Source organism: Sporothrix brasiliensis, assembly GCF_000820605.1.
Source record: "Sporothrix brasiliensis 5110 chromosome Unknown Cont20, whole genome shotgun sequence".
Lineage (NCBI taxonomy): Eukaryota > Fungi > Ascomycota > Sordariomycetes > Ophiostomatales > Ophiostomataceae > Sporothrix > Sporothrix brasiliensis.
In genome coordinates this window covers 6246621-6260391 of record NW_024467139.1, presented here as the reverse complement: position 1 = coordinate 6260391, position 13771 = coordinate 6246621, and the positions used below count along the sequence as shown (strand labels likewise).

The 13771-nt window shown below is 58.5% G+C and overlaps 5 protein-coding genes across 5 annotated transcripts; 3 read left to right on the top strand and 2 right to left on the bottom strand.

Moving 5' to 3' along the window:
• Positions 1 to 277: 277 nt before the first annotated feature.
• On the top strand, positions 278 to 2820 carry SPBR_06647 (endopolyphosphatase; the record flags this gene model as incomplete). Its single annotated transcript, XM_040764903.1, has 2 exons — positions 278 to 515; positions 869 to 2820. The coding sequence occupies 2 exons, from the start codon at positions 278 to 280 to the stop codon at positions 2818 to 2820; spliced, it is 2190 nt and encodes a 729-aa protein (XP_040617651.1).
• Positions 2821 to 3441: 621 nt separating this feature from the next.
• On the bottom strand, positions 3442 to 4200 carry SPBR_07782 (ribulose-phosphate 3-epimerase; the record flags this gene model as incomplete). Its single annotated transcript, XM_040766036.1, has 1 exon — positions 3442 to 4200. One exon carries the CDS (start codon positions 4198 to 4200, stop codon positions 3442 to 3444), a length of 759 nt encoding a protein of 252 aa, XP_040617650.1.
• Positions 4201 to 4825: 625 nt separating this feature from the next.
• Positions 4826 to 6353, top strand: SPBR_07156 (uncharacterized protein; the record flags this gene model as incomplete). Its single annotated transcript, XM_040765410.1, has 2 exons — positions 4826 to 6164; positions 6247 to 6353. 2 exons carry the CDS (start codon positions 4826 to 4828, stop codon positions 6351 to 6353), a joined length of 1446 nt encoding a protein of 481 aa, XP_040617649.1.
• A 256-nt stretch (positions 6354 to 6609) lies between these two features.
• On the bottom strand, positions 6610 to 10210 carry SPBR_06446 (anaphase-promoting complex subunit; the record flags this gene model as incomplete). The annotated part of the gene is made up of 2 exons (XM_040764702.1): positions 6610 to 10093; positions 10164 to 10210. The coding sequence occupies 2 exons, from the start codon at positions 10208 to 10210 to the stop codon at positions 6610 to 6612; spliced, it is 3531 nt and encodes a 1176-aa protein (XP_040617648.1).
• A 978-nt stretch (positions 10211 to 11188) lies between these two features.
• Positions 11189 to 12643, top strand: SPBR_07212 (uncharacterized protein; the record flags this gene model as incomplete). The annotated part of the gene is made up of 1 exon (XM_040765466.1): positions 11189 to 12643. The coding sequence occupies one exon, from the start codon at positions 11189 to 11191 to the stop codon at positions 12641 to 12643; it is 1455 nt and encodes a 484-aa protein (XP_040617647.1).
• Between the last annotated feature and the right edge of the window lie 1128 nt (positions 12644 to 13771).

Below are 13771 nucleotides of genomic sequence, written 5' to 3'. Positions count from 1 at the left end.
ACAGCTCTTTCCAGAAGGGGCTTTTTCATGGTCCATTCCTGCCATTTTACTTTGTCGAACGCAACTCTCTCTCTCTCTCTCCTTTTTTTGACGTCGCTCGAATTCATCCGAATAACCTCACCGACTACCATGCGCTGCATGGCCATCTAACCTGCTCTCAGCTGCCTTTTCGACCTTTCGGTGCTTCTGCAGACCTCAACGTGGAACAGCGGCTGGGCCGCGCCGTGACCACACACAATTTACACCCAAAACCCGCGCACACAGCACTTCACAAACCATGCGGCATTCGACCACATCACGACGGCAGCGCGCCGCCCCGACGTCTTTGCGCTCGACATCGCTCTCCCGCCTTCTCCCGCTTGTTTTATGCGGCACCGCCGCCGTCGCCAGCCCGCTTGGCCGCCTACCGCAGGTGTTTGCACGACCAGGCGGGTCGCAACGCGTGTTGGGCGAGGCGCCGGGGGAGGCAGAGTCTAGCCCGCGTCGCCTGCATGGCAAGTTCCTGCATATCACAGGTGAGCTTTTCTCCAAGTGGTACTGCTATTGCTAGCTGCCATTGTTCCCCGTCTTTTTTTCCGTGGTATTCTTGGGCTACACACACACACCACATTCAACAAGGTCCACCCCGCCGGGTTTCTACTACGTCACAGAATATGCGCGGGACGGGTTGGATGAGCTTGAAAATTCTTGGTGCTACTATCTCCCATATTTGCAGCCAAACGGAAACGAGGACGCAGCACACCACACAATATCATATCTCCATCGATTTGCATTGACGAGGAGCTAACCCATGTCGCGATAGACTTGCACCCAGATGAATTCTACAAAGTCCATTCTTCGACATCAGAAGAACACGCCTGCCACTCAGGGAAAGGGCCGGCCGGCACGTACGGCGCTGAGACCTCCGACTGTGACACCCCCTACTCTCTTATCAACGCCACGTTTGACTGGATCGCCGAGAACATTCGCGATGACATTGATTTCGTCGTCTGGACCGGCGACTCAGCCCGCCACGACAGCGACGAGCGGATCCCGCGCTCGCCTGCCCAGGTCCAAAACTCCAACCAGCTGATTGCCGACAAATTTGTCGACCTCTTTGAGGACCCTTCGGGTCAGGGCCTGCGCATTCCCATTATCCCGACGTTTGGCAACAACGACATCTTGCCGCACAACGTGCTGCTGCCGGGCCCCAACAAGTGGCTCAAGCGCTACACCGACATCTGGTCGCGATTTATCCCGCTGGAGCAGCGCCACTCGTTTGAGTTTGGCGGCTGGTTCTATGTCGAGGTGATCCCGAACCGCCTCGCCGTCTTTAGTCTCAACACACTCTACTTTTTCGACCGCAATGCCGGCATCGACGACTGCATCCACCCGTCCGAGCCGGGTTTTAAGCAGCTCGAGTGGCTGCGCATCCAGCTGCAGTTTCTGCGTGAGCGCGGCGTCAAGGCCATCCTGACGGGCCACGTCCCGCCGGCCCGCACCGGCAGCAAGCAGCTCTGGGACGAGACCTGCTGGCAAAAGTACACACTGTGGCTGCGCCAGTACCGCGACGTCATTGTCGGCGGCCTGTACGGCCACATGAACGTGGACCATTTTATGCTGCAGGACACGGAGGAGCTCAACTACAAACTGATTGGTGCCTCGCGCGCCGAGATCGAGGGCCTTTTGTTGGACGAGGACGAGGACGAGGACGATGACGATGCGTACGACTACGATGAGCCTGAGGCAGCTGTCCGGACCAATATGGAGGACGACATGGACATTCTGTCAACGGCCGACTACCTGCAGGAGCTGCGCAGCGTGTGGTCCAAGCTTCCCAAGCCACGGTCACTCGACGACAGTGCCGTCGACGGCGCTGAAGTCGACGACGGCGAGGTGGATCCGGAAAAGAAAAAGAAGAAGGGCAAGAAGGACAAGAAGAACAAGAAGAAGGAGGGTCCCAAGCTGTCGCGTAAGTGGGCTGAGCGCTACCAGCTCACGTTTGTCAGCCCCAGCATCGTGCCCAACTACCTACCTGCGCTCCGTGTCGTCGAGTACAACATCAGCGGCATGGAGGACACCGAGGTCTGGACCGACGGGCCGAGCCTCGTGCCCGTCCTCCCTGAGGACGAGCTGCCCCCACTCCGTGAGGAGAAGAAGAAGGGCAAGAAGGGGGATAAGGGCGAGAAAGGCGAAAAAGACACGGACAAGGACAAGAGCAAGGGCAAGAAAGACCCAAATCTCGTCGTCCCCAAAGGCCCAGCCAAGACGGCCGAGCCTGGCCCCGCCTACTCGCCGCAGCCCCTCACCCTGCGCGGCTACGTACAGTACTTTGCCAACCTGACATACATCAACAATGACATGACAGTCGGCGTTGGCGGTGCTGATGGTGGCAACGACGACGGCGACGACGGCGGCAACGTCGAGAGCGACAAGTGGCGCGAGGGCGACCACAGCGACAAGTCGCCCAAAACGAGCCCTGCGCAGCCGCACAAGTTTACGTACCAAGTCGAGTACAGCACCTTTACCGACAAGATCTACAACCTGTCCGACATGACCGTCAACAGCCTGCTGGAGATGGCCTACCGCATGGGCAAGAAGACGAGCAAAAAGTCGGTCGCTGATGTTGGCGGCGACGAGGTCGTCAAAGACGGCGACGATGCCGATAATGATGATAGCGACGACGAAGACGATGCCGACTTTGAAGATGCCGGCGGCCAGAAGAAGAAGAAGAAGGACAAGAAAACGAAGGAGGAGCAGAACGAGGTCTGGCTGCACTTTTTGCGCCATGCCTTTGTGTCGTCGGTCAGTGTTGACAAGCTAAAGAAGATTGGCGATTAGAGTAGAGATTGGTTTTCATTGGTTTTTTTTTGTTTTTGTTTTATTTTCCGGCTTCATGTCTCGGGCCTTGCTTTGCCCTCGCATATTGCATAGTTAGCGACAGCATCTTGGATTCTTTTAGGATTAGGTTATTTGGGGGCCATCCAGTGCCATTCATCACTATACTATCAAGCTAACGAGCTTTAATCATGATTCGATATGACATTTGACGAGGAGCTGAACAAATCCTGTTTTAATTAGATAATTGGAGGCACAACGGAGTACAATTCACTGCTTTCCACCCATGCCCACTGCAATTAGAGCGGCAAGGTACATTCTCAAAGAACACTGTTGGGTTTTCCGTTGTTCAAGTTCGGCTATTCATGTGATCAGGTAATCGGTTTTAAATTCTTGTAATCGGTAAATCTATCGTCTTTATTTCCACATGTTCCTCAAGAGAGTGCCGTCACGGCTGATACTACGGTCGTCTGTAGCCCCCTCGACATACCGGCGGTCATGACCTATCCCATATTGCCATGTTCCGATGGCATCAAAGCCCATCATGACTCCATACACCCCAAACCATAAATACCCTTTCTGTTTTTTTGTTTCCCTTGCACCGTTGTCGTCCCCTCTTCCACCTTACTTTCTCCGCGTATTGACGGCCTCCCGCAGCTTCGCGATGACCTCGGACGGGTCCTTGGCACCAAACACGGCCGACCCGGCCACAATCACGTTCGCACCCGCCTCCGCCGCCACATCGATCGTGCCGGGCCCCAGACCGCCGTCCACCTCAATGTTCAGCTCCGGGTACCGCTGCCGCAGCGCCTGCACCTTGGGCATCTGGTCCGCCATGAATTTTTGGCCGCCGAACCCGGGCTCCACCGTCATCACCAGCACCATGTCCGGCCGCTCGGCCTCGTTGGCCGCCTCGACCAGCTCATACAGCACGTCGACGGCCGTCGCGGGCTTGATGGCGACGCCGGCCTGCAGGCCCAGCGAGTGGATGTAGCGGACGAGCTCGCGGGGCGACGTCTTGAGATCGGACTCGGCGGCCGGGGTCTCGGCGGCGGTCGAGAAGGCGGCCTCGTAGTGGAAGCAGTACAGGTTGGCGCCGGCGTCCTTGAACTCGCGCACCCAGCGCTTGGGCTCGGCGATCATCATGTGGCAGTCAAAGGTGCCGCGGCCGAGGGGCGTCTTGGTGTCGGCCGGGTTGGCGACGTGGGAGCGGATCTTGGCGACGACGGGCGGGCCAAAGGTGATGTTGGGGACAAAGTGGCCGTCCATGATGTCGACGTGCAGCCAGTCGGCGCCCTGGTCCATGGTCTTGGCACATTCCTGGCCGAGGGCGGCGAAGTCGGCCGACAGAATGGAGGGGGCGATGATGGCCGGCGGGGACATTGTGGGCGGTTGGCAGGGGAGGGCGAGTCAAAGATTTTCGGTACAAGGTTGCAAATGTCAATTGGACGTCAATTGGATGGAGATCGCTTCGTGTAGATGTTGGGACGTGGTAACTGAAGCTGAGGGGAAAGCCGAGGTTTTTCGTGCTGTGATTTGAAGATTTGCTTATGACGTTTCGAAGCTCTGAGTCCTAACGGGGCAACTCCCATAAAAGCACTGTCAGCGCCTCTCTAGCGGGGTTTGTCGGCTGCTTTGCGCCTTCCTCGCGTCGCGGTGGAGCCCTCTGGCAAGCTACGTAATTAAGCAACAAAACAAATAGCTGCACTAACACGATTCAGTGGGCAGGAGCGGCTCCTAGCTGAAAAGCGGGGCATCGACTGTCAACTACTTTTAGGGCCTCACGTCACTTTACGACAGCCGTCCCCAACAGAACAGCCAACGTCAGAAGTCGGAATTTCGGACACCTCCCGAGCTCCGTTGCGACGGGCATAACGATCAGTCTCTTACTCCGTGCTCCGTATTTGATCTTACATTCTTCGTTGATACACAGAACTACAATCGAACACGGAAAGCACGACAATCCGCTTGTCCGTTCTCCGACCAAAAAACCACCGTCTCGATCACAATGTCGCTCCTCTCCTCGATCCCGCTCGTCGGGCGCTTCGTCGACGCCATCACCGGCGCCTCGTCGATCCCTGCCGCTCGCCGTCTCAAGTCTGCCCCGGCCCACGCCGTCGAGACCCGCCCCGAGAAGCGCCCGCGCACGCTCAAGCACCTGCTGCGCGGCAACCACGTCAACCATGCCCTCATGTACGGCGACGACAACGGCCGCCACAACCACATGGCCCACGCGCTCTGCTCGGCCTACCTGCTGGGCGCCACGCCCGAGCAGATGAACCTCATGTACGACGCCATTGCGCCCAAGCTCGTGCCCTGGCAGGCCTCCCCCGCCGAGATTGCCGACGTGGACTGGCGCGACTACCTGGGCGACACGGCGTACCAGCGCGCGTACGTGGACTTTTTCGAGGACGTGCTGGCCGAGCACAGCGTGGCGTACAACTGGCGGACGGTGGTGGAGGCGTACCTGCTGGGCCAGGGCCGGCCGTGGGGCGACGACGACACGGTCGAGGTGGACGGCGACCTGGTGCCGCCCATGTTCAGCAGCCGGGTGACGCCGACGGCCCCTGCGGACGGGTCGACGGGTGAGGCGGGGGCGGCGCGGACAAACACGCTGCCGGACAAGGCCGACCGACACCTGCTCCTCAACAGCCTCATCTGCGGCCTCGGCCACCCGCTCATCCACCTGGCGTACGCCTACGAAATGGACAGCCGCGTGCTCGCCATGGAGGCGCTGGGCATGACGGCCGTGACCTACAACGCCGACTACGCCAAAAAATACCCGTTCGGGCAGCTGCCGGCCGACGACGACGTGCCGGATGCGCTCCGGGGGCTGTCCCTCCAGCAGCTGGTCGACCGCATCGCCAAGGACGCGCGGTTCGATGCCGTGGCCCCGGGCAGCCGCATCGAGTCGCTGATTCTCGCGCCGCCGTCGCACGAGGTCGCGACCGCCCTGCTCGAGTACTGGCACGCGTGGGATTTGACGGGCCGCGACGAGCCCGTGCAGAACGACTTGACGCTGCGCGTGCGCGAGGCCCAGGACGTGTCCGCGGACATGCTCGTCGCGTCCGTCGTCCCCGGCACGCACAGCTACAACTTCTTTGTGTGCCACGCGCTGACGACGAGCCACGCCGTGCGGGTCCTGCTGCCCGAGATTCCGCCGGCGCTGCACGTGGGTGTGCTGCAGCAGTGGTGGCTGCTGGCGCTGGCGACGTACGTGGCGGTGGGCCGGCCTCCGGTGGACCCAGACAACGTGCCGAAGGACTATCGCAAGACAAAGGGCTGGACGTACGTGGAGCAGCAAGCCGTGTCGTCGCGGTGGAGCACGGATGAGCACTATATTAAGAGTATGTCTGCCCTCCCTATTTTTTTTATTTTATTTAAATTTTTTATGTTCCATTTCTTCCTCGTGTCTCACTGACAAATTAGCTCTACGTGCCTTCAAGGACGCTGCCCGCACATGGGGCGACATTCAGGACCGGTACCTGAACGCGGCTGTGTGGTTTGCAGATGACTTTGAAGGTTGGGTGCGGTAACATATCCTGAAGGTGTTTACTTGTTTATGTGTGCGAACTGTTTTACGACTATGGTCCACTTGTTTGTGTGTTTACGACATTTTTACATGGCATCGTCTTTACTGGAGTTGGGAATTATGGGATTTTAAGAGACACAAACATCATTGCGTAAAGGGAAATCCCCGACATAAACATCATTAATATAGTATTTCTCTGTCGTATTCGCTGCATCGTCGTAGCCCATAATGCGGAATGTGTCGTCAACAGCACCCTGCGTCTACTTCTTAACTAGACGGTACTTGCCGCCAACCACCTCGAGCTCGCCGTCTGTGACTTTCTCGCCCAAAAACTCCTGCAGCTCCTCGTTGCTCCAAGGGAAGCCTTCGGCAATGAGCATCTTCATCATCATGGCAATCTGCGCCAAGGGCATCGAGACGGCGCTGTTTGTCAGCATGCCCACGATGAACTGCCAATACACGGTCCGCTGTGCATCGTCGGCGCGAGCCTCGCGCTTGCTGCGGGTCGGAGCCGCCACCGCCGCTGCCGGAGCCGCCGCGGTTGCGGTGGTGGCCGTGGCGGGCGCAGGTGTTTCGTCGGCCGCCTCGGCCGCCTCGGCTGCCTTCTTGCGTTCCGCCTCGTCTCTCGCCATCTCCCGCTCGCGCTCGACCCTAGCGCGCTCGACATCTTCAATGACCGTATAGCGTTCGGGATCACGGCGGTCTTGCATGAGCACGCCTTTGCTCGCCCAGAACTGGAGCGCAGACACAATCAGATCCTCGTCCATCTGGAGCATTTCGTAGAGCTGCGGCACAGTCCGCTGGGCAGGCGGCGTGCGCACGAGCCGTTCCGCCTCGGCCGACTCGTCCTGGAAGGCATAAATAACAGTCGCTTCATATGTCTTGCAGTCCACCTGCACGGTGCGGTCGTCCAACTCGAGGTCGACGGTGGCTTGGCCGAGCTGGTTGAGCCAGGCCAGCTTGCGGCCGGACTTGTTGGCCTCGTAGAAGGAATCAACGCGTTTCTGCGTGTCAGCCACGGGGCGCGGCAGCAAAAAGTGCTCAGGACCCAGGCCGGGCCAGTACAGCCGCGACAGAATCTTGGCCCGGTACTGAATTTCGGGGGAAGGGGCGGCAGGGGCGGAAGAGGCGGCAGAGGCGGCAGAGGTGGCAGAGGCTGCCTCTTTGTCGAGGCGCATCAGGTGCTCCACGACGGCGTCAAAGTGGCCCGAGTCCTGGACGTCGCGAATCATGACCTCGCAGCTCTGGAGGGAGCTTTCGCCAAATCGTTTCTTGAGCAGGTTGAGCACCTTGACTTCCTTGGCAAACGAGTCCTGCGGCGACAACAAGCGTTCGGCAATAATATTCTGGAACTCCTTGGTGAATGCCTCGCGCGAGCCCAGAGCGTTGATCAGAGTGCCAATAACGTCTTCTGACTTGGGACGGCGGTAGTTGGTGCCGGCGTCAATGGGGTCGGGCACCCAGTCCATGTCGTTCCAGTCCAGCTCCTCTTCGTCTACGTGGCGGCGCCGCTGCTGTGACGGGTCGTTGAGTATGCCGGCTAGCTCGACGAGCTTGGCCTTGTCGACCAGCGGCGCCGTGGCCGAGCCTGACGTGGGCGTCGTCGATCGTAGGCGAGACCGCTCAATGCGGCTGGCGGCAGTCAGGTTCGTTGCGTAGATGCTCTCCGGGTCGGCCAACAGGCCGTCCACCACGATGCGCACAGCGTCTTCGCGCTGGCACAGGTAAAACTGCAACGGGCCCACGGCAGCACTGAGGAGCACGTTGGATGGGTCGAGGGCGTGAAACGTGCGGATCATGGCGACGTAGACCTGCAGAATCTCGAGCGTCGAGCATGCCGGGTGCAGCAGGCGTTTTCGCATGGCCCCCGTAAAGGTGGACACTAACTGCGAGCGGCGTTGCGGCGTCGTGACGCTGATGCGCAAATCCTCGAGGCCGGTTCGACTTTGCGGCCAGTGCAGGACAATGTCGAATAGCTCCGTCATGCGCAGAGCGGACAGGCGGCCGAGGGCCACTTCTTTCCATTTGTTGACATCCGACAGTGAAACAGCTTCGCGCGCGCCACCAGCACCGGTGGCACCGATGCGGCCGAGAACTTCGTGTGCGAGACGTGCAAAGTGGTTCTCGATCCAGTGGTTCAACGCGCCGATGCACGCCGAGGGTGCACTGGGGCCTTTCGACTGGCGATGCCCGGGCCGCGATGGGGTCCCAACAAAGCTCGCATTGAAACCGGCTCCGAAGCTGGCGGAAAGACTTGACGACCGCATGGCAGTCCGGTCCCCCGCCGAGGCTGCCTCTGCATCCGTCCCGTTCCAGTTCCCGGCAAAGGAGAGTTGGATAAACTCCACCATCTTCTCGTCCATAATCTCGGCGAGCAGGATCTGGAAGTTCTCGCCGGCGAGACCGACATTGTGCAGGGGCACAAGGATCTCGTGCATTTGCTGTCGCAGCAGCTGGACGCGGCTATCGTCATCGGCCGGCGGACGCGGTATTGCCGCTGCTGTTGCTGACAGCGGTGTCCTTTGTTTTGGCGCAGGCGAAATGGGTGCTCCCTGGGCACTTCGCCTTCTGAATGGTGTGCTGTTGCTGGCAGCAGCCGAAGTTGCTGTGGCACTACCGTCCTCTGGTTTGGGGGGATCGAACCCCAGGATAACACTGGCAAACCGGGTCAAGACGATACGGAGGGAGACTACAAGACCCTCCGGGGTCGAGTTCGCCACGAGGGCATTCACGTCTTGGCGGAAGCGGGACACGACGGTGTCTGCCGTCGGCGGTGGCGACGGTGTATGCTCGCCGTCGCTGCCACCTTCGTTACGACTTGGTTCCTCTCCGGACGGCAGACCGCGTGCGAGCAGCATCATTCCGTAAAAATACAGGCGAAACGCGGCCTCCAACGTGCGGACACTGTTCAAAACGACGTTCATATGGTGGTCGTAGTATCGGAGGTCGCCCGGTGGCACAGAGGCCGGTGCTTCGCCTGTACAGGCCGAGAGCATGGGCAGCACGTGCTGCGCATAGTGGCGGCGAACCTGGTGGGTGTGCCAGGCCAAGACGTCCTCGACGTGCGTTGCGCGTGGGAGGATGGCGCTGGCGTACAGGACCAGACGCAGGGCCTCTTGGAACTCTGTCTCGGTGGCCGCATCCTGCGACGAAAGCAGCTGCGACTCAGGGGCCAGGGTGCCAAAGGAGTCCTCCACCGCGACGGACGAGGGCAGGGCAATACGGGCAGTAACCACATGCCATGCGCGGTCGAAGCGGATCTGGTCGTCAGCGGCCGACTCAGACTGCACCAACGGTGGTGGTGCCGCATCGAACCCGTGCCCCCTTCGTCGTCTTTGACGACTAGCCTCGCTTGCTGCACTCCCTTGAGGCTGTGGTGCAAATGAGACGCTGGAGCTGCGCAGGCCACGTCGAGAGGGGGGTGCAGTGGCTCCTCCTAGCCCTCTTGGGGTCTGCCCGCCGCTCGCACCCTCGTCTTCGTGTGCATCCGGCAGTTCGAGGTCCTCACTGTCCTGCGACTGAGCGAGCCCTGCTTCAGCAGTCGGGCCGCCAGCTCCTCTGGGTCCTGCCGCCCCGGGAACGCCAAAGGCTTGGCCGAATTCTGGAAAGACGGCGAGGGGGGTTGCTTGGGGTGTGGGCTGAGAAATGTCAGTCTGGAAGACGGAGCGAAACAACTGGCGGCGCTGCGCCTTCCAGTTGGGCAGTGAGGGGCCTGTTGCCTGCCCGCTTTGTTGCCGCGATGCCCTATGCAATGTCAGTATGTACAATGCTCCAATGTGTCTCTCCTGTCTCCACTTCGCCCTCGTCAACTGACCTCAATGCATCATCCAGGGTCGCAAAGCTGCTCCCGACGGCAGCCATGATTGGCGCGATGGCCGGGTCAATACGCGCTCGGGGCGGTTGCTGACGACGTCTAGGTAGTGTGGGGAGATGCGAAGCCCGGACGTAGCGCTTCGTCCTCGTCACCGACCAAACCTTCTGCCTTCCTGCTGGGGATGGCCGGTCTGTGATGGCGTTTTTGGTGATCCTTCACCGCACCGCCACATGCACACGCCTCCCCCCCTACCTTGCGCGTTTTGTTATCTTGCTGTCGTGTCGTCGTCGACAGTTATGCGCCTTAAGCGCCAAGCGAGAAAAGGACGCCGAAAAAGAGGCCGGAAATGGTAAGGAGGAAGTGGTAAAGGAGGGGGTGTGCGTCCTTTGGTGAAGGGGGACGGCGTGACAAAACAGGGGGCCTCGCGGATGTGACGTGGAATACGCGCGCGAAGCGACAAGACAGGCGTGATAAGTGACGCCTGCGAAAGAGAAAACCAGGGGGGCAAAGCAGAGCAAAAGAACGGTGAGATGGCGAAGCGGCTATTTTGACGCCTGAAGTCAGGAAGACCGTCTTGAGGGAAGGGCGAAAAGAAGGTGTTGCGTGAGACGCTACTGCATCGGGATCCTTCTCATTTCAAAATAGGAGGTCTGTATGAAAGAGTCCGAGAAGGTGTGTTGCTGCCCGGTTCGTCATACTATCAACTCGTGGCTGTTTGTTGGTCGTCTCTCGATGTCAATCGTTGATGTTTTGATGGATGGTGAACTCTGGGCAACACGGCCTGTGATTGGCTATACCTGGGAGCTTTCAGGGGAGGAACGACCTGAACGCGTTAGTGGTTTTGCGGGCAGGCGCGCCCCTCAATTAGCGAAACGAGTATTACATAATCAATATTTGCACATCAGAGAAGAGTCACACATCCAAACGTTTGAACGCGGCACTTTTTTGACAAAAAGAGCCAACTTCACATCACAGCGTTTTGAATTATTGAATTATTGAATTATTGAATTTTTGAATTTTTTGAAATGGGGGGCGTGCAGGCACTATTAACTCTTGATGTCGTTCCAGACAGCATTTGGGGCGATGAAGACGAGACGATCGTCTACGGCCAAGTCCTTGGGAAAGGACGAGCAGTCATCTTTCGCTTCCACCTCGATGACTCTCCTCAATCGCTCCCAAGTCGTATTGTCAATTACTACCATGGCAACGAAGAATCCGGCCCTCAGTGTGGATTCACGGACCTCGATGCCATGCGAAGCACAGTCTGGTCGACGATAGCGACCGTCTGGGCCAGCTGCGTCGACCAGCCAAGCATCTTTGAGCCAGGCATGGTTGTCGATCTGGTCTCGGACGGGGGTGAAGGGGTCACCTGGAGCGCGTACCAGGAGCCTCTCTTCGAGCAATACCTTGGCCTCTTTCGCGACATTCAGCCAAGCGACCTCATGCCGCAAGGAGCCCAGCCTGCCCCCGTCGTCGACATTTCACAGGTGGTGATTCTCTCAGCGATGGGCGGCAAAGGCTGCAGCAAGCGGGTGCAAGTCCTAATCGGGCAGGAGGGTCATACGGGTGATGCGGGTAGTGCGGATCTGTTGTCCACCTTTGCGTTCAAGGGTGTTGACTTCCAGACGTACCTCCAAGTTCACGACGACGACGACGAGTTTGCCCGAGCAACCGTCGCGGCATGGCGGCAATCAAGCAAACTGATTGCGAGCTTGCCGGCACACCCCCGCATCCAGCCACCTCCCAAGATGCTGGTTTCGGTCCGCGGGGCGCTTATCGGCCATCTGTCGACGTTTTGCCCCAAGGGCGACCTTGCTGCCGTCATTGCATCAGCCAATTCTAGCGGAACCACCATCTCCTTGCGGCAAAAGGCTCAGTGGGCTCTTCAAATATCACAGGCCATCGCACACACACACAACGTCATGCACACGTTTCACATGGACATCAAGCCGGGAAATTTTCTTGTGGATGACAATGACAACCTGACCCTCATCGACTGGGAACAGAGCGGCGCCCCGGCCACTACACTGGCTCCAGAAGCGGACGGGACCTGGGATGTAGAGGAAGTGGACGACGTGCATTCTCGCAGCAGCCAACGAGCGGCCGGTAGCAAAAAGTTGGTCTATACGAAATACGGTGGCCCAGAACGACGAAACATGCCAGAGGGCAGCGGGCTGCAGCCGTTCCACATTTGGAATGTATTTCCGGGGTGGCAGGCGAGTTGTCCCAAAGCAACGGAGCTGGCCGAAGTTTTTGCGCTAGGCAGGACGGTATGGATGCTGCTGACCCAGACGATGGATGGATTCGACGAGATTGGCCACCCCAACGATGTCCAGATTACGTGGGAAAATGCAGACAGCTGCCCCTCTAGTTGGATTGAAATGGCTATGCAGTGCATGGACAATGACCCGAACAAGCGTCCTTTATTGGTGGACGTTGTCGAGTTCTGGGAGGCCGAATGCTTGATCCTGCAGCGTTGACCGCCATACGACGTGGAATGCGTTGTTTACAAGGGCCAACCAAATTAAAGCACACTCAAACAGTATTCACTTTTTGTGATAATTAAGCGCCCGCGCTTGTCAAAGCTTCCTCCCGCCTTTCTCTGTGTGGTCGGTTTAGCTGTGGGTCCAGTACCTACAGCGCGCCTAATTAGCCGAAAGGGGTACCTCGTGGCCACTCACACCTGTAAGTCCGCCTTTTAGGAAGGTGCACTTTCGGCGAAAATCGAGGCGTAGAAGGTGCGATGGGTTTGGGGAAAGGGGTCAAAGAGGACAAAATCAACAAAGGGGGATAAGAATGCGAGACGATGCGTTGTGTGGTTCTCGTATTGAATCAATTCGTCACTTGTGCAAACAATGAGCGCCAACCGTGGGCTGCATCGGATGGAGGCCCAACAGCTGGAACAAGCATCTACAACCTTGCGCCGGTATGGTAGCTGGCAGCCAACAGACACAACAAACATCTCGATGGAACATCACCTCAAAGGAACATGAATCTGGTCATTCTTCCAGGGAGGCGAGACTGACCGCTCTTCCGTCGCTGCAAGTCTGCCCCCGCCGCATCCTACACCCACACCCCCGGAGCAGTCAACAGCACAGTCTGCACTTCCATTCGTCTTCCATTGCAATCATGGAGAACCAAGGCTCAACATCAGGCCGCTTGGGTGCTTCACCATGCAGCTGGGTAATTGCGATCTGGCCACCCCAGGCCAGGGCAGGATTTGGACCGCTTTCCGCACGCTTGGCCTCACATGCGGCCGCGTGCTCCCAGAGCTCTGGTTGGCGGGATCATCAGACGAGACATATGGCTGGCTTCCTCATCACTAGTTTTTCAATAATGCACCATTGGCATCTTGTGGGCGGCAAACGGAGCAATCATCATGGCGCAGGGATTCGAAATCACATCTGACGCCACCCCAATGTCACGATACCAGAATGCCAGGATACCAACGCGGTCACCAGTTTGGCCGCAGATGACAATCCATAGCCGTCCCAGCCTGCCGCTATGTTCATAGTCCATGAAAGATGTGGTCTGCAGCTGCAATCCTTTCGTATCCTTCACATTACCACTTTATGTGGCTGGCAATCCTCGAAGCACGACGTGCATCG